Source organism: Littorina saxatilis, linkage group LG2 (genome assembly GCF_037325665.1).
Source record: "Littorina saxatilis isolate snail1 linkage group LG2, US_GU_Lsax_2.0, whole genome shotgun sequence".
NCBI classification, from domain to species: Eukaryota; Metazoa; Mollusca; class Gastropoda; order Littorinimorpha; family Littorinidae; genus Littorina; species Littorina saxatilis.
In genome coordinates this window covers 86,919,337-86,945,888 of record NC_090246.1, presented here as the reverse complement: position 1 = coordinate 86,945,888, position 26,552 = coordinate 86,919,337, and the positions used below count along the sequence as shown (strand labels likewise).

Genomic DNA, 26,552 nt, shown 5'->3' with positions numbered 1-26,552 from the left:
TATACTGTATCAGTTTCAATCAATCTTGACAACAATGGGTTAGTTACATGTACAAAGCAAGAGAACATGTTTCAGATTGCTGTTCGTTTCCGTAGAAAGTGTCCCCTTTATCCTCGCTGGAAAGCCACGCCACAGACATCGCACACTTTTTCATGATTTCTTCCCACAATATGACTGCGCGTGCAAAGAGTGCTTATCTGCAGCGGGCCAGAAAGCTGTGTTAGTGGCAGCTGGGTGCACCAGAAGTCTGCCCCGTGTATCATAAAGCGATTAGTTTATCTGTGCCTATTTGCAGGATGAGCGGTTACTGGTATTAAAGAGCCAAACGGCGAACTGTATGGCAACAGGGCCGAGGTGCACGAAGCGAAACTGGGTGCAACCCAAAAGGGTGAGAACAAAACGCGGGGTCTGATTCGTTGAAATCTCAATTTCAACCAATCCAACACCGCGGCTGTCTCCCACCCGGTTGGTAAGTTTCTCGTGCACCTCGGCCCAGGTGCCCGAAACGTTACCCTCATCCAAGCAGGCTTGTTGTGTACAAACATTTCGTTTATGGTTTGCCATGATTTTTAGTTGGTAAAGCAACTGTGTGAATGGTGCTATACTGAATGAAAGAGTGTGACATGAAGTTCTTGTACATCATTGTAAAGAGTGAGAATGACGTTTTAGTTTAGATGTCAAGCGCTTAGAGCAAGCCTTTTTAACGAAAGTTTTTGATTTAGCGCTATATAAATGTTCTTCTTCTTCTTCTTATTATTATTATTATTATTATTATTATTAAAGCGGTGTCTAATCTAAACCGCTGGATACCTTCAAGAATAAACTACAAAAAGAGAGACAGAAAAAAATTACTTATACAGGGATTCGGACGGAAGCAGCTTAATATAGGTCAGATTCATTATAAACTCAAGACAGCCAGCTTCATCTTCATATCTGATATCCGAGTTTAAAGGTCCTTGTCTACATTTTTATACCGAAATCGCCATTTGACCATTAAAATACAGAGTCTATTATCTACAAATATCAACAATACAGCCCCTTTCGATCAGGAAAGACGAAGCCAGTGTAGCCGTTTGAAAATTCATTGTAGTATTCCAGCGTAGTACTCATAGTAGGATATCCTTATTTGGAAAATGCCAAGCGCAAAACTCCTCTCAAATCCCGTGCATTTCGTGCGTTTAAAAAAAAAGCGTGGACAGCGCTCCAGTGTCAAACTGTTGCTGCACTTGTTTGGGTGTGGCTATAAGCATAGTGACATGAATTTGATTGGTCAGTATTTTTAGGCAAAGCACATGTTCTCAGCAAACAGAAAACAAAATATTGGAAGCGTGAGTCACGCTACCCAAAAATGAAATTTTTTTTACATATATTTTTTTTCTATAACTTTTTTCCCCATGGTTCATTCATCATCTGACATAACTTTTTAGCGAAATCTAACCATAAGATTATGGAGAAAAAAAAGCAAAAATGTAGACGACCACCTTTTAAAAGGCGATCGACAAGAAAAAGAAGAAGAAGAATCATAAACTCAATGTCATTGGCCCCCTCCTCTTCCCCAAAACGGGTTGTCTTTTCTACTCATGATTGACACGAGTTGACGAGCAGCTAGCACGATGTTGATGGCATTTCGCCAGTTCATCTGCAGGGGGCCATTTTTTATTGCAGAATGAGGTATATAAGTAAAAACTGTCCTTGATGTAATCTATATTTTGTCAGTCACGCAAACAGCAGTCGTATAATTAGATTTCTAACTTGTGTTAACTGACCTTCACTGAAAGGTAGCACTCCGGGAAAAAGTCCAAACTGAAAACACATACCCAGACTCAATTTATACAACCAAAGCGCCCAGAATGCACATGTTAGCTATGCATATTAAATTTTGTTGACGCTCAAAGGGATCTTCCACGCTTCATTGCAACAGATACAGACACGCAGCATTTGCAAAACTTTCCGAACGATAAAGATATCGCTGACGATACCATACCTGTCGGATCAAAGGCGGTCGTCTGCTCAGTGCAAAAAGGTCTGCAGACAAGTGCAGAATTCACCAGTGCAAAAGGTTTGAAGACACAAACACGCCAAAAACACCGTGATAATAGCACGGGAGTCTGGGAGGTTGACTGTATTCGTAACTCGGTTATTCCCTGCTTTCAACCGCAATATCTCCTCGGGAATCCGAGTGTGAATACCAGGTAAAAACTCTTTGTGAGGAGCATAATAACCGAGACGCCGCGAAACTACCTCAGTTTGTTTTTACAATTGCCGAGTTGGAAACAATTATAGCGCAGTCAGTAACACATAGACAGGAGTGCATGTGTCACGTAAAGACTCAAAGACTCAAGACTCCAAATTTTTACTGTCCATATAAAAACAAGGAAAATTGCTATGCAGTGTCGGGCGGTTACAAACACTAAAACATATCACATTTACTGAGAATTAAGAGTTGCACTAAAACACATCTGAAATTCCTAAGCAGTCACTAAGCCGTAATCAGACAAAAAGAAATGAAACCTGCTGCGTCACATGCGGTTTTTTTTGGGCAGGTCTAGAAAGTAGAATGCTTGCGATTTGAAGATCATGGGAATGATTCCCCCTGTTGCCAAAATGGGTTCCTGGCTGAGTGATAAAGCACCATGGTGAATCAACTGTTGGCACGACATTACAAAGGCGTGACGTGTGTCTGTGACTGTGTCATTAAACGCTATGGTGAATTAGATATGTTGGCTTTATGCTGTTGAGCATGTAGATATGTATACGTCTGGTCGACAGTTGGGAGATTATCTTTTTGTTTAAGCTTTTATCCCTGTTTAGCACTGTCTGCCTGTCTGTCTGTCTCCGTCTTTCTGTCAATGTTCTGCTCTCCCTCTCAATGTCTTTCTCTGCCATTCTCTTTTTCGTATGGGGGAACATAACGCCTGGGGCAAAACTTGTTGTCATCTCTCTCTCTCTCTCTCTCTCTCTCTCTCTCTCTCTCTCTCTCTCTCTCTCTCTCTCTCTCTCTCTCTCTCTCTCTCTATTTCTCTCTCTCTTTCTCTCTCTTTCCTTCTTTCTTTCTCTCTCTCTCTTTCTCTCTATTTCTCTCTCTCTCTTTCTCTCTCTCCCTCCCTCTCTCTCTCTCTCTCTCTCTCTCTCTCTCTCTCTCTCTCTCTCTCTCTCTCTCTCTCTCTATCTCTCTCTCTTCTTCCAGTTTCCGTTGCTAAATAAATACTGTGCATGGAAATCAGAAGCGGGACTGAAAACGTCTGCAAGTTGGCGTCAAAATAAAGGGCAGGTGTTGCTTGAGATTGATAGAGGGTGATGCTTATTTCCTTTCCCATTTTAAGTTTCCCCAGGTCGGTTTGTTGAGAAAATGAACCCGTAGCTGAGACGCCAACGATAACGTGTGACGTCACCGGAAGCAAAAGCTTGCGAATGCACAGGTTTCAGAAGCCGATCCTCAATAGTATTTTTGAGGGTCCAGGAAAAATATGTCTTGCACATCTATTCGGCTCATTTCAGATGTTCGCTGTCATGCATTCCAAAGATAACGTGTGACGTCACCGGAAGCAAAACCTTGCGCATGCACATGTTTCAGTAGCCACCAAGCAACATGTAGCCGATCCTCTGTCAGTGTGTTTGGAGGGTCCAGGAAAAATATTTCTAGCACATCTATTCGTTTCAGATGTTCTCTGGCATGCAATCCAAAGATAACGTGTGACGTCACCGGAAGCAACAAATTGCGCATGCACAGGTGTTTACCCAACATGCAACACTGTACGCGATCCTCTGTCATTTTGTTTTTTGGGGGTGCAGAGAAAAGTTTCCTAGCACATCTATTCGGCTTATTTTAAATGTTCTCTGTCATGCATTCCAAGACGGTTTAACTCGTCTGAACGTTAAGGCGACGTGAGAAACCAAAATCACCAAAATTAAACTTGGAGAAGACATGGAATAACTTAGTTTTCTGGGTAGTTATTGAAGTGACTTAGGAAAAGAAATGAAAAATATGTGAATACTACAGACGGGCGCAGTGGCGTGGTGGTAAGACGTCGGCCTCCTAATCGGGATGTTGTGAGTTCGAATCCCGGTCGCTGCTGCCTGGTGGGTTAAGAGTGGAGATTTGTCCGATCTCCCAGGTCAACTTATGTGCAGACCTGCTAGTGACTTAACCCCCTTCGTGTGTACACGCAAGCACAAGACCAAGTGCGCACGGAAAATATCCTGTAATCCATGTCAGAGTTTGGTGGGTTATGGAAACACGAAAATACCCAGCATGCCGACTCAACAAAAGCGGAGTGAGCTGACTATGCTCTCAGAGTATAGTGTGGGAAACTCAAATGGGCAAACGAGCTCACACGTAACCAGAAAATTCTGGAACGTTGAAGAAGAAGAGTACTACAGGACATAGACTGCCGTTGCTATGGAAACTGGCTTAAACAGCACCATATTGGATTTCTAGGAAACGGTTTTACAGCAACATCATACATCAAAAATGCTTAATATTTGGCACAAAGATACACATGACTTTTATCTACAATCATATAGAACGATGTTTTGAGAAAAGACTACAGTTGAATTTATATTAATTTTTAAAATAAGGATTAATGAATATGCGGTTAGAAATTCATTAATCCTTATTGCAAAAAATAATATAAATTCAACTGTAGTCTTTAGTAAAAATATCGTTCTATTGTAGATAAAAGTCATGTGTATCTTTATGCCAAATATCATCCATTTCTGATGTATGATGTCGCTGTAAAACCGTTTCCTAGAAATCCAATATGGCGGCTGTTTCCATAGCAACGGCGATCTGTGTCCACTAATATTTACAAAATTTTCATTCATTTTTATAAGTCACTTCAATAACTACGAAGAAAACTAGGTTATTCCATGTATTCTCAAAGTTTAATTTTAGTGCCGCACATTGCCTTAAAGTAGCCCTAGGTTTGATTCTAACTTGTCCAGAGGGGCTTGGATGCAGCAGTTATCACTGACGGGCGTGTATGCGCCAGAACAAAAACTAACGTTTAAAGAGTCCTGTCGTATTCACTCGACATTTTAAAATGTTTCTTGTAGATACCAACAGAGTGAACTTACAACCTTCATTGCAGGTGGGTAGATCCTTACTACCCCCCGCGGGTTAGGGGGAAGAATTTACCCGATGCTCCCCAGTATGTCGTAAGAGGCGACTAACGGATTCTGTTTCTCCTTTTACCCTTGTTAAGTGTTTCTTGTGTAGAATATAGTCAATGTTTGCAAAGATTTTAGTCAAGCAGTAGGTAAGAAATGTTAAGTCCTTTGTACTGGAAACTTGCATTCTCCCAGTAAGGTATTGTACTACGTTGCAAGCCCCTGGAGCAATTTTTTGATTAGTGCTTTTGTGAACAAGAAACAATTGACAAGTGGCTCTATCCCATCTCCCCCCTTTCCCCGTCGCGATATAACCTTCGTGGTTGAAAACGACGTTAAACACCAAATAAAGAAAGAAAGATCCTTACTTACTAAGACAGAGAAGGAAACATTCCAACAAAAATGTCGGGGAATGATGGGGGGGGGGGAGAGAAGGATGGGGGGAGAGAGAAGGATGGGGGGAGAGAGAAGGATGGGGGGAGAGAGAAGGATGGGGGGAGAGAGAAGGATGGGGGGAGAGAGAATGATGGGGGGAGAGAGAAGGATGGGGGGAGAGAGAAGGATGGGGGGAGAGAGAAGGATGGGGGGAGAGAGAAGGATGGGGGGAGAGAGAAGGAAGGGGGGAGAGAGAAGGATGGGGGGAGAGAGAAGGATGGGGGGGGGGGGAGAGAAGGAAGGGGGGAGAGAGAAGGATGGGGGGAGAGAGAAGGATGGGGGGGGGGAGAGAGAAGGAAGGGGAGAGAGAGAAGGATGGGGGGAGAGAGAAGGATGGGGGGAGAGAGAAGGATGGGGGGAGAGAGAAGGATGGGGGGAGAGAGAAGGATGGTTCTGACCACGTTGTGTCGAAGGTAGATGCACATTTTAATGGGTTAAAAGCAGAGTTTTTTTATATTTGGTTAACCATGCTTTTTTCATGGGATAAGGCCATTCCTCCACTTGGTCACATGTACAAAATCAACGTTGTAGATGCTTTCTGTGCTGAGAGTATTTTCATGAAGTAATTTCTTACAAAGTCACTTCTGTCGGTGTGCGAAATCATTCATCATACACGGTCAATATTCTGAACCGGACGCAGTCGGGCTCTTTATTTTTGGTATATGTCTTTATGAACGGACGGTCTTCTCCAGTGTAAGGACCTGAGATTGTGAGCGGAACGTGCCAACACGTACTCGACACATCGGAGTGTAAATTCTGTGGCGGCTGGTACGGTGTAACAGAATACTATCAAAGCTTACACAAAAACTAACAAGTAGCGGTTACACAAACTAACATTTTCTCGTTTGACAAGAAATCAGATAGGTGTATTCCTTTGGCCGTCAATTTGTGTGGCAGGGATGGCCAAATCGTCCACCCGATTGTCAGGGGCGAGTAAAAAATCCGCCAGGCTAGTAGAAACCGCCTGGCAGCTCGCCCGGCTGGCCAGTGAAAAATCTGGTCAAATGCATAGCTTTTGGTTACAAGTACTGTACTATCGAGTTTTAAAGCCATACAAACACTGCACATGCAGGAACTTCTGTCGTCTGCAAAATCATCGCCATGTTCTAGTGAAACAAAAACGAGGCTCCTGTACGTGTTACCGCTGTTTTAATTGTCACAAGGAAATCTTATAGTTATTCTTTGTTGTGTGGTAGTCGTATTTACCGGGCAAGCGAAATTTCTGGCGGGCCTAGTGACTTTCTTGAAGTTACTCGCCCGGCTGGCGAGTTAAAATTTTGAGATTTGGCCATTCCTGTGTGGGGTAAATAAAATCAGTATTCTGACATGGAGAAAACTGTGGGCATGGCTTGGAATCCCATGTAAAATTGATCTTTTCAATCGTATGTGTCAAATTTAACGTAAATGATAGTGAACCTTAATGATTAAGCAAAGACAGATAAACAGACACTCACACACAGAGACATACAAACAGACAGGGACAGACGAAGACAGACAGACGCACAGAGACAGGCAGACAGTGACACACACACACACACACACACTCACACACATACACAAACAAACCACACAAACAAACCACACACACACACACGCACGCACGCTAGCACGCACGCACGCACGCACGCACACACACACACGTGATGAGTTGCTCATAATTATCTAACAAGAAGAATGTGGATGCCAAAATTGTTATGCACTAAGGCGTTAAAGCTTGGCAAGTTATGGCACGTCTTAGTTTTTTTTCACTTGATCGGCAGGTGCATTTGCGAAGAAATATTGCTACCTTCCGGTGAAGCCACCTGAGCAACTCAGTCAACCGTTGCTTTTTGAGGCAGTCTACCAGAGACTATCGAGTATACACTACAGTCTCTGAGTCTACCCCGTGCAGACAGAATACGTAAGAACTCATGCAGCGAGAGTGTTTATCTTACATAGATGTCATCTTTTGCCAACACGTTCCCGCATATCTCTCAGCACTCGGCAACATTTGCGGCTTATTCTGTGCATCTGATCGCAGTGGGAGGTACAGGCTGGGGACCAATGCACGCTTTTTACGTGTATGACCGTTTTTAACCCGCCATTTAGGCAGCCTACGCCGCAGTCGGGGGATGCATGCTTGGTATCTTCGTGTTTCTATTCAAACCCAAGGATCTTTTCCGTGCGCACTTGGTCTTGCTCTTGCGTGTAAACACAAATAGGATAAGGCACTAGCAGGTCTGCACATAAATTGACCTGGCAGATCAGAAAAATCTCCACCCTTAACCCACCAGACGCGGCCGGGATTCGAACCCACGACCTTCCGCTTGGGAGGCCAACGTCTTATCCACTTTGCCATTGCGCCCGTCGAGGTCGGTACTCAAATAGAGTTATGAACGAAGATTTAAAAAAAAAAAAGCAGCATTAGGGTAACACACATCTTAGAAACAGCGGAAGGGACGCTTAAAAGATGTGCATATGTTCGCGTTTTGCAGCAGTTAAAATAATAAATTTCGTTCGAGTCAATTTTTTTGCAGGTGTATAGCACCGAGAAATAGCGGAAGGAACCAATAAAAGATGTGCATATAGGGTCTACTGGCATTTTGCAGCCATCGAATGCGAGGAAGGAACCAATAAAAGATGTGCATATAGGGTCTACTGGCATTTTGCAGCCATCGAATGCGAGGAAGAGCATGTGTAAGCACGTGGGTGGTTTTACCGGATTGTGTACACACGTGCTCAGTGTACTCGTGACTGAGCACGTGCTGAAAGAAGCTGTCTGACGCCGAGACTCGTTACGATCGATCGATTTCAAGGTACTCATGATCATTCTAATAAATCAAAACAAAAAGAATTACTTCAGGAATAAGTTTTTAAATTAACCAGTTGACTTAACTGATCTGGTTTAGTGACACTAAACGTAAATGCAGAAAACTGAAATGGGCACGACACTGGACTGAGTTGACAAAAAGATAAACCAATAGGCTCAACCGATTTTTATAGCCTTAATACAGACGATTCTGCTGCATGCTACCCCCCCCCCCCCCCCCCTCCTCTCCCTTTCCGCCCACCCCTCCTCCCACCTTATTTCAAACGACCTTTTTAAAGTTCAAGTCCCGTTGAGTCGAAACAAACGACGAACCCAAAATATCTCCAATTCGAAGTTGCAGTTTCGACAGTCAAGGACAAATACAGTCTCTTCATTGAAAACACACTCGTTTCTGTGAAATATGTGACCCTCCACCACGAAATGAGTCGCATGTCACCTCGCGCGGTTCTGCGCTAGACTTAATATAAGTCCGGGGAGTGTCTGGTAACAGTGTGAGGGTCACCTTAGTCACAGGCTTATAACTCAAACAGTTTTCGCTCTTTTCTAAAACGGTTTGCACCACTGGATAGAGCATACAAAACTCTTTAGGAAAATGTAAAAATATGAAAATCATGCAAAGGTGACATGCGACTCATTCCGTGGTGGAGGGTCACATATAATCATTCAACCAGGTAAGGGTTTACTGAACTCCTTTGTCTGCCAATCAGCCGCAGTTTGTCTCATACCGACACTGGAAGCTTCACCCCACACACTGACATGCAAGGTAAAAGTCTGGCAATAAATCTGTCTGTGATACAGTTCACAGCTAACAGGTGAAGGAAGGGTTGTCTTTCTGCAGAGAGCATTCGATAGCAATCAGGTAATAAAGAAAGAGGCAAAGACAGAAGGCATGCGGATGAGCTGAGGGCCATTATCCAGGCAATCATCCGCCAGTGGGAGCAAGGGCATATATTTATATGGCTGCACACTAGTACCTCAAGTGAAATTTACAGAGATTATACGTGATCTTTACTATTTATCGTATTCGTCATCATGATTGGACACAACTGTTCCTATCGCTTCCGTGACGGTGTACTCGAGCAAACAAGTTATCAAAAAGATCGTGGTCATTTTCGGATTATCATCATACTCTGATAATTACACAAAGAACACCGAGGAAATAGTGATATCTGGCAAGATAATGACAATGCAAAATGTGTGAACTAGCGTGCCTTCTCAAGCTGGAAATGAACCAATGGTAAAGATTACAAAGATCACAAGGGCCTTTGTTTTCATGATTGATATTACAATAAACACTGCTGACGAACCGATAGGCCAACAAAAAAAAGTTGTATGTTTCTGGTAACATGGCTACAAAAAATAGGGTAGGTAGGTAGGGATCTTTTTTTTGTTTTGTTTTTTGTGGTCAGGGAAGAAAATAACTATACAGTGACGCAAAGAGACTGGACTTACTATACAAAGAGAAAGACAACACATTACAAAACAAATGAGACAAAAGGGATGCGGGGTTATCCCCCTTGTGTCGTCTGCCGTCTGTTACTTTCGTTTTGACGCTTTTTTTTGTGCTTTTTCTTTTACAAATGCAATAAAAAAAAAAAAGTCTAGGGTCAGCAGGAAAAAACTAGGTAGGGTCGGGAGACCAGAAACATACAACTTTTTTGTGTGTGCCATATCTTGTAGATAAAACAAATAAATATTTGTGGCGCAAATATGCCTTTGATGCTGAAAATTAGCCAAAAATAAACAATTAACACACCACTTCGATATGTTGTTTCTTCGTCGATGCCGGGTTTTCTAAAACTCAATACGATCAGGATGTTATAAGATAACAGTAGGCCTACATATAGATTTATTGAAGTGTACCGGTGTATGTGATATTAATATGTTTAGATGTCAGACAAACATATTTTATGAAAATGTTAGCCATTATATCTTTGGTATGATGGTTATACGCATACATATGTCTCACCAACACATATTCCAACAACACATACACGTTTAAAGGAGATTAACGAATTAAAAGAGTAAAAATAAAAAGAGGTATTCTATATGAAAATGTTAATGTCCATTGTAGCTCAAACACATTTATAACAGTTTATAAGGAATATTGTAACAATCAGTGGTATTTATTAAACGCCCCACATAATATGCTTGGCAAATTAAAAAAAAAAAGTTGTTTCTTGTTATATACTCTTTTGGCTCACTTTTCGGGTGGCATACTTAATCGTTATCAGATCGTCAAGAACCTGCAAAATGTTAGTGTTCTTTGCAATTGTCACAGATAACAGAAACAATTGCAGTGATATATGTGTAATTATGACTTTTGGCACAGCCAAGCCGCCATAGACTCGATTGAAGCAGTTGTGTGCGCAGCGCAACTCGGAGCAAATTGATGAAGTGAAGCTGTCAGATAAGCGTGGGGTCGACATGCGTCTATGGCAGGCTACATTTCACTGTAGTCTTATCTTTATCGCTGCAGCAAATTGACTGATCTCATCGTTTTTGGCAAGGAATACGCGATTTGTGGGCCTGCACGATAAAAATCCTAACGCGCACCGCTTCCAATAAGTCGCCTGTTGCTGATGCAGTCTGCGCCCTGAGGATTGCACTGAATCATGTAGATGACAATCTGAACATGCATAGAGTGTCTTTCATGTGTGCAAGACGGTAAGCAGGCTGACAAGCAGATAGACAGATAGACAGACAGACAGACAGACAGACAGACAGACAGACAGACAATCTCACTGACTGCCTGCCTAACGGACTGACTGACTGGCAAATGGGTAAATACCGTCAAGAAATCGGAACCTAAACCTTTTTGTTCATTATCTTTGAATACGTTTATTTCTTCATTCACTTCACCCTTTCTTTGTTTATTTAAACATTGTATAGCCTGAGGCATTAGTTTCCCGTATCACTTTTACATTCTCTTAAGTTGATGAGCTAGCAGGTCGACACCTCTGGACCCGGAACAACTGCACAGCGTAGCTAAAGGGCACACTTTCTTAGTTCATACGTAAAACAGTCTATTTCCTGATTCCATAGAGAGTAATACCATTCACCCAGACAAGAACGCTATCTTTCCAGACATCAAGACTGATTTTCAGCTTTTACGAAAATAGCAATGAAAGGCAATATGGAATAACTCAATGTGCAGATTCTGGTAACAAGTTTCAAATGAAATAATGAGGAACAGAACATCAAGAAGAGCTGTTTATCAGACAGGAGAATGTAAACGCTTGCTCCATGTTCTTCTCTCTATCAGAGGTGGTACAGGAGTTCATTAACAGCAGAACTTCATCTCGTAAAGCGGAGAGAATGAAAGAAACATCAGACACGAATTGCACGTGCCCGCTACGTTTCTAAGCGATGTTCCAGCGCAAAGGCATTTCTCTCATTTCTCATTACTTTATTGTCCCATCGCTGGGAAATTCGGGTCACTTCCTCCCAGTGGAAAGCTAGCAGCAACGGAGTCGCGCTACCCAGGTGTCTGCGTGTTTAGGTGTATTCAGCCACCTGCACTTATGGCAGAATGACCAAGGTCTTTTACGTGCCATTGTGATGACACGGGGGTGGGACATGGCTTCCGTCTCTGGGTCTGCACATAAAGTTGACCCGTGTCCGTCCCGGCTCGAATTCGAACCTGCGACCTTTCGATCACAAGTCCAGTGCTCTACCAACTGAGCTACCGGGCCCCCATGCAGTGCAAGAAGGTAAGAATACTAGGAATCTCTGTGAATGAACTGGAACCGAACATAAACTTGATTAATGAGTCTTTTGGGGTGTCTGACTACGTCAAAAAAACAACACATGCTGGACTGCCTATTTGCACTTGGTTTCAGACTTAAAATAGATCTTTCTGACCTCACAAAAACTCACACAAAACCTTCCTATTGAAGAAAACAAAAAAATGGTTATGAAAGCTATTGAATTAGTTCTAACGGGCCACATTTTCTCCAACCGACCCATAACGCGCCAAATGATGTGAATTTGTTCAGAGTTTTAGCAGAAATAAACCAGGCAACACTGATAATCTTACCGTCTTTACGTCGACACGCGTGATTAGTGCACACAAGATGCTGAAGAGGAATTGAATATAGTTGAAACTGATGTCTGTGCGCTTGTGGTGTCTGCACATTGGAGATAACAAAGCGTTTTTGAGCTGATTGTAAACCTGTAGTTTCTCAGATTTGAGATAATAAAATTAATTTGATTTGATTTGATTTGAATTGTACCTTAACGTTACACAAAACTGGTCCGCTGCAGTATGAGTGGAGTACGATGAATGCGAAACGGTTGATATATTCGTATATCATGACTCATGTGCACCATTCCTGCAAAACAAGCTCTTTACTTGATCAGCTACAAACAAGATAGACTGAAAGGGTTTTGAAAGAAGATGATACGAAAAGTGTTGACACTGAATTTTATGGGCTTGGTGGTGCCTGCAAATTAGAGATAAAATCATGTTCGTTGGGTTACGTCAGATTCTCAGTCCACATTACAATACCGCTCTTATTCATTGTAGCACTGTAGCACGCCCAGACACGACTGATGTAGGGGTGGCGCTGTTAGTGCTTATTGTGAGGCAACAGATCGGACATTCCAGAAACAGATTTACACTTTCTGCACTTGGCTGTGTAAACCAATGCCATTACAATCTGATTGTTTCTGTAGAAAAACATGTTATTTGGGGAGACAACTCCGTACTCACTGGTGGCCCCCTCTCTCTCTCTCTCTCTTTAGAAATGACTCAACTGTTTGGTTTGGCGTTTAAGAAAGTCACAAACTGTGTGTGTGTGTGTGTGTGTGTGTGTGTGTGTGTGTGTGTGTGTGTGTGTGTGTGTGTGTGTGTGTGTGTGTGTGTGTTGACGCACTGTTTGTTAAACATTTTTATATTTTGGGGGGTGTTTTGTGTCGGAGGCTTTTGAATACAACACCTTTGTTTTTGTCATGAGTGACGTCAACAATATTCGGTTCGTTTATTTTCGTGCATTTTATGCGGTTCCAGCTCCAACGCACATAAACTCCAGCCTTATTTTGTCGAGATAGTCCCTTTTTATTTTAATGTTATCCCTATTATGTTTATTGACTGTAAGGTTTCCTCTTACTAACTTGCTCACTTTTTGTGCTTTAGAGTTAGATTAGCCTTATGATTGATGCGCCTGTTTACAAACCGAATCAGGCGTTCTACGCACCTAACGGTGGACTACAATAACGAAACTGCTTGAGTTTAGCCGCAAAGATTCAGAGTTGAGTAATAATGTTTTGTGGTGAATTTCTTAAATGTGATTTATTTTTCTTTTCATTTGACTATTGCCGCTGCAAATGTTTGAACAGCTTTGTGCGTTTGTATAATCTCAATGTAGTCTCAGCGTCTTGTTCACGTCTCTGTTTGAAAGCCGCTAATTAATCATGCAGTGATTAACCAACCGAGGCCACTGAGCTTCTAAATTTCTGACTCTGCCCGCTGACTTCGAAAACGGCGACCTTGCCAATGTAAGCTGGCATAACCATCGTTTGTTTTCCTTTCATCTTGTGCAATATGTGCAAGACTTCTCGTCTGCCTTGCCATGTCTGCACCCAAAACGCGCTGATATGTTTGGTTCTGGTGTTGAGCATGTGTGTGTAAATAAGAAAAGATGGGGTTCAAGGGTAGTAATAATATTGTTTGTGAGTGCTTGTCGGGCAGATAATTGACGATAATTGACGAGGTTGGGTTTTAATGATCAGCTGGTGTCCCGTGGCAGGAGGGGTTGCGGTATGTTTCTTTGTTGATCTTTCTTCTTTGTCTTCCTTTTCCTTTCTGTTTTGGAATCTTTAGTGTCATGTGTTTTACTTGGAGGCACTGACCTGCCAAACACAACACGTCTAAGCTTACCTCACACTTGGAAGCCGGTTGGCATACGATGCCAAAGAGCATCCCAAACCACCCATACCAACCTTATTAGCAAACCATACTGCACGAACGCGCACCAGCGTGGTTTCCATCTGGGCGAGTAGAAAATAAATCGGTCGGCAGAAGCCACAGTGCGCTGCAGTCACCATTGCGTTATGTTTTATGGCCACATATTCTGGACACAATTACATTTTGGGTACCTTTGACCTTACCCCAAGCTGCCTTTGAGGAACAAAAAACAAGAAAGGTATGTTGTTGGTACGTTTAACTATGACCCCAAAAAACAGTGGACAGACAGACAGACTAACACATATAATACAGAAAATAAACTTATCTGACAAATTGTCCAGAAGAAGACCCCTGCAATGGTCGAAGATCAGTGACTGTAACGTTTTGTTTTGTCATAATTAAACGTTCCAATAACTTAACTTTCTTGGTTTTTTATCATGAATTTTGGAACGTTGGCAAGCTATTTAATTTTTGCCTTTGAGGAAGTCACCCGGCAGGACCGGGGAAAAGGACACGGGAGAACAGAGCCATTAGAAGCGCGCCATACCGAAATCCCTCGTGTTCGCTCGCCAATACCTCTTGTCAGCATGCACGTGTCCTCATGTTAGTTCCACCTTACAGAACATCACCGGGGTCACCGAACTTGGCCAATGAAGGGTACCATGTGGACAAGTGATCAGTCGCAGAATCAGAAGAAGCCAAAGCTCGATGGTCAGTGTTCACACAGCTGGAACGGAATGTAGACATCTGCTGGTCCCTCCCTGGCCTTGCATCCTCCCCATGCAGTCCCACCCACACCCCCCCCCCCCCCCGTTTCCTATCACTGTGCTATTTGATTGTACTGAGAGCAAATCAGCCAAACAAAGAAACAAACAAAGACAGACTGAGACACAGACAGACAGACACAGACAGACAGACACAGACAGACACATACAGAGACACAGACAGACAGACACATACAGAGACACAGACAGACAGACACATACAGAGACACAGACAGACAGACACATACAGAGACACAGACAGAGACACAGACAGACAGACACATACAGAGACACAGACAGACAGACACAGACAGAGAGATTGCAAAGATACTTCAATCAGTTCTGACGTTATGAACTTATTATAGCAGGCTTGCCTCAGTGCGCCCTGGTGGTTTGTTTTCACTTTGCTGAGGTGTTGGAGAGTGTGTAGTTCTCGCGAGGCCTTTGAAGATCCCCATCTTCATCAGCTACAAAGTGGGCCACTTGAGACACGGCACACGAACGCCACAACAAACACGAGCCACCCACATGATGGGCTTTAGATTGAAACAGACTTCATCGCCATGCTTTGGGAGCGTGTTGGTGTTGGTTTCAACTGGAAATAAACCGTTCTCACTTTAGGAAAGAGCTGTGTCTTACGTGATCCTTTGTCTTCTTTGATTTTTTTTGGTCCTGTGTGTGTGTGTGTGTGTGTGTGTGTGTGTGTGTGTGTATGTGTGTGTGTGTGTGTGTGTGTGTGTGTATGTGTGTGTGTGTGTGTGTGTGAGCTTTAAACACATTTACAGACATAAAGTTTTAAGGTTTCGTTCTCTCTATCTGTGTTCGTCTGCATGGGGCGGAACCTGGAGGTTTTGTTACTCTGTAAGACTCATTCATATGTAGTGGAGGAGTGGAAGGGGTAGACGTAGATACACGAAGCCCAAGTCCAAGCGTCTTGTTTCAACTTTTTATTCAAGAAAACAATGCAAGGAAACGTAGAGGCCGAAGGCGAAACCCGTAGACAGCAAAGCAAGTGTAGTGTCGTGTTCAGCTGCTAGGAGCGAATGCATGCTCATGCCGGTGTTCGGCCTATACTTATAGCCCCGGCGCGGACTGCACAGAAAGCACCGTCCGGCGGTGATGAAAATCGGACTGAATACGGCCAGAAACACGGAATCTGTGTTTCTTACACTTGCTTTACCCTACGTTATTTAAACAAATACATAACCAATCATAACAAACAATACATCAAATTAAAGCTACGACCTTTAGCTTTCTATTGCAATAGATCACATTTCGTAAAAACTTATATTTATTTAGTAGGATGCAAAAACAATGGTCATAGTGAAGGCACTGAACCAACTTCAGTGCGGAAAATTACAAAACTCTCTAAACTGGAATAATGGACAAACTCATAAATCATACAGATAAAAAGAAGAACCCTAGACAAACATCATGATATGCATTACTTGGGGGAAAATTATACATTGACTTAGTACGAAGCGGTAAAGTCCGAAAGTAAATGGAATCGGCTAAATTCCTGCGCGAGTACCTGTCTGCATAAATTAGCAATCTTTGCAGAGGAACCAAGCATCACTCATTACAACCAAATTCTTATAAACAAACTAAAATCATATGCAACATAGGTACGGGATATGTAATAGTGATACAAAAATGACAAAACAATGATTGAAAAGACAAAGATGAGTTTGTGAGAATCAATTTCTCTCGACGATACATGAAAACCGGTCAAGGTCAGAGTGACGCTTTGGTCAGTTCGAAGCATTATCGTAAATAACACAATAATATGCAGCCATCCAGCCTAATCAGTGACTTCTATGCAAACCTAAATATAATTAGGACCGTATCAAAGATAAAAGGGACTTTGAAAGATAGAAGTTAGGTAGATATATAAAGAAAGGTATTTTATTAGAATTTGCGCCGGCAATGGTGCGCGCGCATCATCGTATCGTCTGCTATGGGATGGGTTATCCCGTTTGTACTGTACACAAGGCTGTTTCGCTATGCGATGATTAGAGTGTTTAGGGTAGCGAAGTGCACTTGGCTACACATAAATCTCCCAAATCTTTCTTCGGCGTCCAACTGTTGTGTGGCTGACCCCAAATCCAGTTTATTTCTCAGAAGTGTACCTGAGCAACAAAATCGTAGCTAATTCAGAAACTGATCTTTCGTCGCAACAGATACGTAAAATGACTGATTCGCTTCAGTTTGTACGAAAGTGGGAACTGCTGAGCGTGGAGAAACAAGCTGGTTTCGGGTGCAAATTTGTAGGTGAATCTTTAGGAAATGCCGCACTATAGAAGGGAGTGATGGACTTGCGAATAGCGGTGCTGCGTTGTCTGCACCTCGAGGTTGTCTGTCAGAAGGTGATGCTATGTCTTCTTCTTCTTGGCGTTCGCAGAGGTTACACGATCAGTCCAGCACTGGTGATAAATGTTGTCGTTTTCTCCAACTCCTGTCGACTGCCGTATAGTTTGGTCTGCAAGGGAGTTGGTGACGGCCACACTTCTTTTCGTTCCTCATCTGGTAAGGGACATCGCTGTAAGATGTGTTTCGCTGTTTCGTCTTCTTGACCGCAGGCACAGGTTGGTGATGGCGCCGTGATGCTATGTAAAACGCCTACAAAGATGTGGCTTTCTCTTGTGCAAATTGCACGTCGTTGAAAATGCGTGTAAATGGAGATGTTTCAATAAAAGTGGTTTTGGCGTGGTGTGTGTGCGCGCGTGTGTGTATGTGTGTGTGTTCAGAGGGAAAAAGCAAGAGAGAGAGAGAGAGAGAGACAGAGAGAGACAGAGACAGAGACAGAGAGAGAGAGTCTGTCTGTCCGCCCACATCCTTGAAGGTTCTGTTTCAAAAGGAAGTTACGTCATTTCGAACACACCAGTTATGAACTTAAACACCCACACAAACTTAACGGAAAGTAGATGGGGGAGGGGGGAGGGGGTTAAGATGGACAGACGGACGGAGAAGGTGTCGAAGGGTGGAGGGAGTTTTGTAATTGGTTAAGTATTGAAGGCTGGCCGACTTCCAGAAACGTCTGTTTGCACCTGTGCTTGAAGTCTTGGAACCATCATTAGCTTTCTGCTCTTTCAAATCATGGGCGTTTTTTTCACGGTTCTTTGCTCAGATCAGGACTTGTCTGGGATAATGATGATGATGATGATGATGATAGTTTGATCACGAACAGACGCGTTCGCTTGGAACAGCTGAACTTTGTGTTGAGCGGCGATGCGAATTCATCTTTTTTGTATCGCAGTTTATCTTATACAACTGAGGTCGCGAAGCTAGGTAGTTGTGTTTGTTTGTTCGTTCGGTTGTATGTCTGTCGGTTGGTACTTTCGTTTGATACATTTATTTTTGGTCAGCTCCCTGTGTTTGGATACTTTTTTTCTCAATCCAATGTGTTCTAGTGGCTTCCTGCTGCTGTTCATATATTGATGTTGATAATGTTGTTATCAGTGTTGTGCTTTTCTCGTTGGTGGAAATTGGCCGTGTGCCTATTTTGATATTTCCTACCACTGAGTGGTATAATAAAAGCTTACGGTTGAAGAGATATCCTTTGGGAGCTGGTTTGCGTATACGCAACCCACATGATTTGGCAAAAGCCTGGTCATCATTATCTTGCAGTGATTGTGACGTCAACTGTTGGAAATTATCTTTGATAAGAAAGCTCTGGAATGTTAAGTACCTAGATGTTCTCAAGCACCCCCGAGTTAATTGGTGCTACAAGTTATATCAACTAACTTTCCCAGTTCCTCGGAACCGGCTACAAAAGGCATGAAATTGGAAAGGCTCAAGCTGGTTTCACGCATGAAATCTATAGAGGTCTATTTACAATAAATTGCTAAATGATTTTCGGCTTGAGCATTTTCATGCTGTTCAGATTTTGACGCGTCGAGTTCTAGCTCTTATATTGTCTCCGGAGTTTATTTGAATGTCTCTATTATTTGTATAACCTTGAGGCTTGGCATTAATAGTGACGTCATTGTGTTCTTGTGTTACAGACTTCAGGATGATGACGTCAGGACGTCATCTGCTGGCCGCGCTGGTCGTGGTCAGTCTTCTCTCAGCCAGCAGGGCACAAAGTGGTCAGTATCATGTTGACATTGTGTTATCATAACTGTTCTTGTATGTTGAATCCTTAGAGGCAGACGGATATTGGCTCGAACAATGTTTTACATACGCGCATGCACACCCGCATTAACGCAAACATACACAAGCACAATCAAGCGCGCGTACACACACACACACACACACACACACACACACACACACACACACACACACACACACACACACACACACACACACACACACACACACACACACACCAGGGCCGGACTAGGTAAGCACTAGGGGGGGGGGGGTTACAGATGGGAGTCCAGGGGGCGAAGCCCCCTTGGTGGGGGTTGCAAGGGGGCTTTGAAGCTGCAAGCCCCCTTGAAGCTGAAAGTTTTTTGATGTTTCTGGAGGGAAAGGAAGCCTCTCCTTGAACGAAAAATGTAAATTCGACAGCAAGCTGTATAGGCAATGATAAAGAATTGATCCAGATGCAACAACCCCCCCCCCTCCCTCCCCCACAAAAAAAAACGTTTGGGAGGTACATGCTTAAGCCGTTTTTTTTCGATATATGTCTTTGATGACGTCATATCCGGCTTTTTGTAAAAGTTGAGGCGGCACTGTCACACCCTCATTTTTTAATCAAATTGATTGACATTTTTGTAAAACAATCTTCGACAAGGGCCGGACTTTGGTGTTGCATTTCAGTTTGGTGGCTTAAAAATTAATTAATGACTTTGGTTATTAAAAATCTGAAAATTGCAATTAAAATTAATTTTTTATAAAACGATCCAAATTTACGTTCATCTTATTCTTCATCAATGTCTGATTCCAAAAACATATAAATATGTTATATTCGGATTAAAAACAAGCTGTGAAAATAAAATATAAAAATTATGATCAAAATTAAATTTCCAAAATCGATTTAAAAACAATTTCATCTTATTCCTTGTCGGTTCCTGATTCCAAAAACATATAGATATGATATGTTTGGATTAAAAACACGCTCAGAAAGTTAAAACGAAGAGAGGTACAGAAAAGCGTGCTTTGCAGCACAGCGAAACCACTACCGCGCTAAACAGGCTCGTCAGTTTCACTGCGTTTTGCACGAGCGGCGGACTACGGTCATTATGAAAATGCAGTGCGTTCAGTTTCATTCTGTGAGTTCCACAGCTTGACTAAATGTACCGTAGTGATTTCGCCTTACGTTACTTATTCTTCTTTGCTTTCAGATTTAGAATCTCCAGAAGAAGGCGGGTTTTCAGTGCTTCCCGGTAAGTATCTTGAAATGATGTACAGGCGCTTTAGGGGCCTACAGAAAGAGTTGACAAAATATTTTGAGGCCAAAGTTTTTTCTGCGGTGTCCTTCTGAACAACTGAAACAGCATAACTTTTCTCCAGAAATGATATCTTTGTTGAAACACAACTTTCATTTTAATTGCTAAAAACTCCCCCCCCGCCTCCCCCCTACACACACACAAAGGGTTCATCTGTTTATGTTCGGTGGGTTGTAGAAAACCAAAAATACCAAGCATGCATCCCCCGTAAGCGGCGTATGGCTGCCTAAATGGCGGGGTTAAAAACGGTCATACACGTAAATGCCGAGGGGGTTTCAGCTCATGAACTAGGAAGATCTGTTTTGTTTTGAGGAAACTTTACAGCCATCCAGCGATATCCAAAAATACTAAAAAAAAAAAAAATGCGTTTGATGGAATTTTTTCTGAAATTTAATTTATATTGTCATTCTTTTGCACATAGTTGTCATAAATTTCACCGAAAATAATACGTATGAATCATTTACTTTGACTCATGATTTATATATTTTGCTTCAATGAAAATTCGAAACGACGTGCGGCACAAAAACAAATATTTTTGATGGAATTCTTTTGTACACTCGATTTTATTTCCCCATTTCTTTTCTTTATTCCTTTATTGGCAGGGTTCGGTACATAAGCGTATGCTTCGAGTACTTTTATTATGACTCAGATGCAGCGTATATAGTGCGATATCAAAACAATTAGATTTATCTAATCATTTCTTATTTATGTTCTTTCTTTGGGGTGTCTCTAAGCGTTCAGGTAGTTGGCTTCATGTCCTGCCTTTTGCTTAAACTCTGCAGCAGGGGGTGATAATTATGAAATCAGATTTGTTTGATGGAATTCTTCTCATTTCCTTCCACACAGGGTGCGGGACTCAGAAAATGGATCTCATGCTAGTGATAGACACTTCAGAGAACGAAGCTGCGTTCAAGGAGTTCCAGGACTTTGCTTCCGACATCATCCGGTTCGCCAACCCCGATACCGGCCTTGTCCGAGTCGGCGTCGTCGCCTACAGCTCAGAGGTCAACCACCGGATACGACTGTCCGACTACTCCCGGACAGCTGACCTGGTATCGGCCGTGGAGTCGCTGAAGTTCCAGCCGGGGCGGAGAGACACCTCCGGGGGCCTGCAGTCCATGCGCCAGCTGTTCCGAGAGACCCTGGGCGACCGGCCTGACGCGCCCAACGTGGCCCTGCTGCTCACCAGTGGAAACTCCGTTCTCAGGACTGAGGAGGTCAGACTGGGCGAGATGTTTAGATTATGCTTTGTTGCAAGACAGGGTTTTTGTTGACAAGGTTTCAGTGGGTGTGGTTAAGGCCTTCATTAATTGAGCCCGAAATTGACTTCGCGAAGTCTTTTTACCGAAAATTCAGTGCCAACTCTTCGTGCAACGAGCTTCTTGAAGTAGACTTTGCCAAGTCGAATTGCCTCTCTCGGATCAACAAAATCCGTATTTCTCCACAAAGCATCTTTCATCCCTTGAATATTCCTAAACCCGCTCTGCTAAGTTCCGCTCTCGTATCTAAGAATGTCTTTACTGTGCGCACCCCGTTACATGCGATGACCGTTTAACTTGTGACAGAAGTAGAAGAAAACAGCAAACGGTGTAACGTGTCGGAGGCAGACATTTTTGTTTTCATAGCTGAAGCAGTTCTGTCCCACTGCAAAAAAGGTTCAATGTTCGCTTGTAAGACAGACCAATAAGAGTCTATTCTGAGCAGTCAGTCTGTCTTGGTAAGTGTCTGGCACTAGCCTCCTAGTTGTGAACTTGAAAACCAACACAAACTTAAAGGTAAGGGAGGTAATGATGGACAGACGGATGGAAAAGGCGTGTCAGAACATGGTGTGTCATTAGTGTTCAAACTCACTTAAGTAATAGAAAACTCCTGAATGGAGAAGGAGAGAGTGAGACTCAGACTCATTAGGTAACGCTAGGTAATTTCTGAAGGGTATGTCAGCCGAATACCATGAAAGTAGAGTGCGAACTCAGGTAAGCTAGCGTGTAAATTGAAAACTAATCAACAGGTGCCGGCTTCCTCAACGCCCCGTACAGTGAGTGACTAATGATGAAGCGACCACATCCGGTGTTTCTTTATGTTATTTTTCCTCTTTTTTTCTCTCCTACCTTTTTTCCTGCGAATAATACATACAGCACAGTTTCTCACCTCGCCTTCTCCCTTGACACTTGGTTGGGGGTAACCAGTTTACTGAACTCTCTGGTTTTGCGTTGTAGTGCGCTGCAAGCCTCGTTATTGGCACGAAACGATCCCCACCCTGTGCGCTGAAGCATTTTGGAGAGGAAACACGAATTGAACCCCGATTTGACGCAACGACTTTTGTGTGATTTTTAAACACCTGACTTGGGAATAGCATAAAACGATTTTCTGTGAGGCCGTTACCTCTTTTTTTAATCTTTTTTTTTTTTTAAATTACCCAGCCCTTTACGTCACCTTGTATTATCAAGAGGATGCCATGATCCAGTAGACAGAAATGTAATGCCGAGTTTTCAAACCATGCATGAATGGTGTTTAATTTCGATGAGAGAAAAGTTAACAGTTGTGATGTCCGTCGAACTAAAAAAAAACTTTAAAAATTTTTTTTTAAAAATAAAAATTACATAAATAAATAAATAAATAAATCCCTGCGCTTAGAACTGTACCCACGGAATACGCGCGATATAAGCCTCATATTGATTGATTAACACATCCTCACTCCCCCTCACGCTCTGTCTGTCTGCCTATCTCTGTCTGTTCTCTCTTTTAGTTTAAACTACATCGTGCTTCTTGGCTCTGGGTCGTCCACAGAGTCTGACAAACTATTCAGTATCCCAGAAACTATTTGGAATTTTTCATTAGGACTTCACATAAATCCGTAAACACCATATTATGACCTTTCTACCGGCTACTTTAAAGCATTGTGTTTGTAAACAAACAAATAAATAATGACTTGATTTGAACTACACAGTTCGGATGATGAGGGTCGTGTACGACCTATATGGCAGTTAAGAAGTTTGTGTTTATCCCTAACCGGACGGCATGCGTCGTCTCCGACCCATATTATGCGAAGCGGTGGTAAATATTTATACTTATTTGGATAGAGCGGGTCCTGAACGACCAATACTTTTTGCTTTTAATCTTTTTCTTTTTTTTTCCTTTTAGAAAATATGAGTTGTAAACCTATCAACAACACACGCATTGTGTAGTCCAAAACGTTGTACTACCCTGCATCATAAAAATTCAGCCCTCATGTTTTTGCCATTCATAGCACAGTATACCTTTTCGTAGCGTTCATTAATTAATTCCTATTGTTTACATGTGCCAATAATGTTATAAAACTGTACCTAAGGGGATATAATAACGATTAGCTGTAGCTTTCGAACACAGACAAAATTATTTCAGTATTGCAAAGTGGTTTTGATAGTGTCGAATGTAAACAAAACAGTCTCAAAGTGAAAGTGGATGTTTCCCGGAAATTGCGAAGTTAACAAGAATACAGAAAAGCGCGCTTTCCTGCTTAGCACAATACGCTACCGCGCTAATCTGGCGTGTCAATATCACTACGTTTTGGACGTGGAAGGTGAGCGATTTCCTTCACGCGGGGATTGGCGACGCTGTACTGTCTGTGTTGACGGTCTAAAAATAACCCATGTCCTGGAGAACATAGCAATAAAGAATTAATTATTTCTCGTAATTGGTAAGGACTTCAAAGCTAAAACTTTGCAGGAAGCTTAATTTATACATCCCCGCAACGATGGGAAAAGCCCTGGAAGTAATTAAATAGGACAATGTCAGCCTTTAAGATTATGCGTGTGTCTGGTGACAGGTGTCCAAGGAGGGCCGCCTGGCTCACGACGCCGACATCAACGTCTTCGTGGTGGGAGTGGGTGTGCAGGACGAGCGGGAGATCAACGACATCGTCAGCTCACCAACGGACGAGACCAAGTACCTTGTCGACTCCACCGACGACCTGGAGTGGATGCCCGACGTCGTCTTTAACCAGATGTGCATTAGTGAGTCCATTCATCATTTTAAAGGCATCAGATTCCGACCGTGTGAAACGCACTTCCCAATTCTATCCGTGATTCCAGTAGCCTTTCCCTCCTTCAAAACATACCTGTTTCGTAAAGCCTTTACTTAGCCTCCTCTAGACTCCCCACAACATTATTTCTGCTTTAAAACTCTCTACCCTGTATGTACAGTATGGTCTCTCTGTCAATGGTATGACTCTATGTGTGTGTGTGTGTGTGTGTGTGTGTGTGTGTGTGTGTGTGTGTGTGTGTGTGTGTGTGTGTGTGTGTATAAATCCCTTAATGCACTGGGATTGTTTCACAAAATAGGCCATTCGTACCTTTTTTTGTTACCTAGCAACATTCAAATTAATACTTTTTCTCCAGCAACACATAATTCATACTTTTTGCCATTTATACCCCTTTCCATGCAATAGACGATGTTTACCTTTTTTTGTTACAAGATACAAGATACAAGATACAAGATACAAGATACAAGATACAAGATATTTATTCACCAATTTTGCAAAAGGATTTCATCTTGGCACGGCACGGTAAAAATAAAATAAAAACCAACCAGACACATATGCAGACACACGTCACCATGCATGCATACATACGTACATTACACTGTCATGCACACACAGACACAACTCACACACACACACACACGCACACACACACACACACACACACACACACACACACACACACACACACACACACACACACACACACACACACACACAATTATTTACATTCTCACACATAACCAGCCACATATCTACATCACAAATTCACATCGTCGCCTTGTAAACGTAAAAACCATATCAGTTTAAAAGGGGTGCCAGTAATATCAATACAACATTAGTGAATACTAGAACAATACCTAAAATTTATAATCCATTTAAAAGTAAGTAGTACATGTAATTATTATCATTTAGTCAGATCATCACATAAAATTATATAATCATGATCTAGACAGTTTAAAACAACAGTATTAACAGACTATCACAGATCCACTCAAGCACCTGAACTTAGAGTCGCATTGCACAAAACTACTACCATCACAGAACTACTCCAGCACCTAAAAAATAAGGACCATTCCACATTGCACATATTTCCACTATCACAAGTTATGAGAACAGTAATGGAATGCAGTGAAAGGACTAAGTAACAAAAGAACCCCCCCCCCCCCAATCCTATAACTACAGTATATTACAACGTCTTCACTACAGGAGTTGTCAGTACAGCATGGGGGATGAAGCTAGAGCGAAAGCGACTAGTTCTGGCTTTCAAAGCTCTGTAGCGCCTACCAGATGGAAGAGGCTCGAAGAAGTGGTTTGCCGGGTGGGAGGGGTCGCGAACAATCTTTCCTGCTTTTCGACCTGAGCGCAACTCAAAGATAGAGGCAACGGAAGGGAAGTCACAGCCCGCGATTTTGGAGGCTGTCCGCACAATGCTCTCCAGTAGCTGTTTCTCTTTCTCAGTGGTGCTGCCATACCAGACCGTGATAGAAAAACACAGGGTGCTCTCAACGACTGCGCGATAGAACTGCGCCATGATTTGCTGTGACATACGGAACTTGCGCAACTGTCTCAGGAAGTGCAGCCGCTGCTGGCACTTCTTAATGATGGACGTGGTGTTCCCGTCCCATTTCAGGTCTTCAGAGATCAGTGTGCCGAGAAATTTGAATGAAGAGACCTGTTCTACAGCTTCCCCATTTATTTCAAGGGGCAAGATGGGGTCTTTCTTTCGTCGAGGGTCGATAACGACTTCTTTTGTTTTAAGAACGTTTAGCTCGAGATCATTTTCAGAGCACCACTCAACCACTCTTTGAACCTCCCCCCGGTAAGCGTCCTCATTGGAGTCAGAAATCAGGCCTTCAATGGTGGTGTCGTCTGAGAATTTGATTATGTATGTGGATGGGTGAGCGGAGGTGCAGTCGTTGGTGAAAAGGGTGAAGAGTAGAGGGGACAGAACACAGCCCTGCGGGGCACCAGTGTTTAGAGTGAGTGAGGCAGAGAGTGAGTTGTTGAGTCGGACGACCTGAGGACGGTCAAGCAAGAAGTCTAGAAGCCAGTGGCAGAGAGAGAGAGGGACATCGAGACCAATCAGTTTGTGGAGGAGCTTGTGAGGGAT

The 26,552-nt window shown here is 42.7% G+C and overlaps 1 protein-coding gene across 1 annotated transcript in view; it reads left to right on the top strand.

Annotated features, from left to right (window-relative positions):
* Nucleotides 1-26,552, top strand: part of LOC138960437 (uncharacterized) — a 220,068-nt gene that overhangs the window by 55,643 nt on the left and 137,873 nt on the right. The window contains exons 2-5 of the mRNA XM_070332349.1: nucleotides 19,030-19,113; nucleotides 20,317-20,358; nucleotides 21,268-21,638; nucleotides 24,227-24,413. Of these exons, the coding sequence (XP_070188450.1) occupies nucleotides 19,038-19,113; nucleotides 20,317-20,358; nucleotides 21,268-21,638; nucleotides 24,227-24,413 (676 nt within the window). The 5' untranslated portion in view covers nucleotides 19,030-19,037. The remainder of the gene's footprint in view (nucleotides 1-19,029; nucleotides 19,114-20,316; nucleotides 20,359-21,267; nucleotides 21,639-24,226; nucleotides 24,414-26,552) is intronic.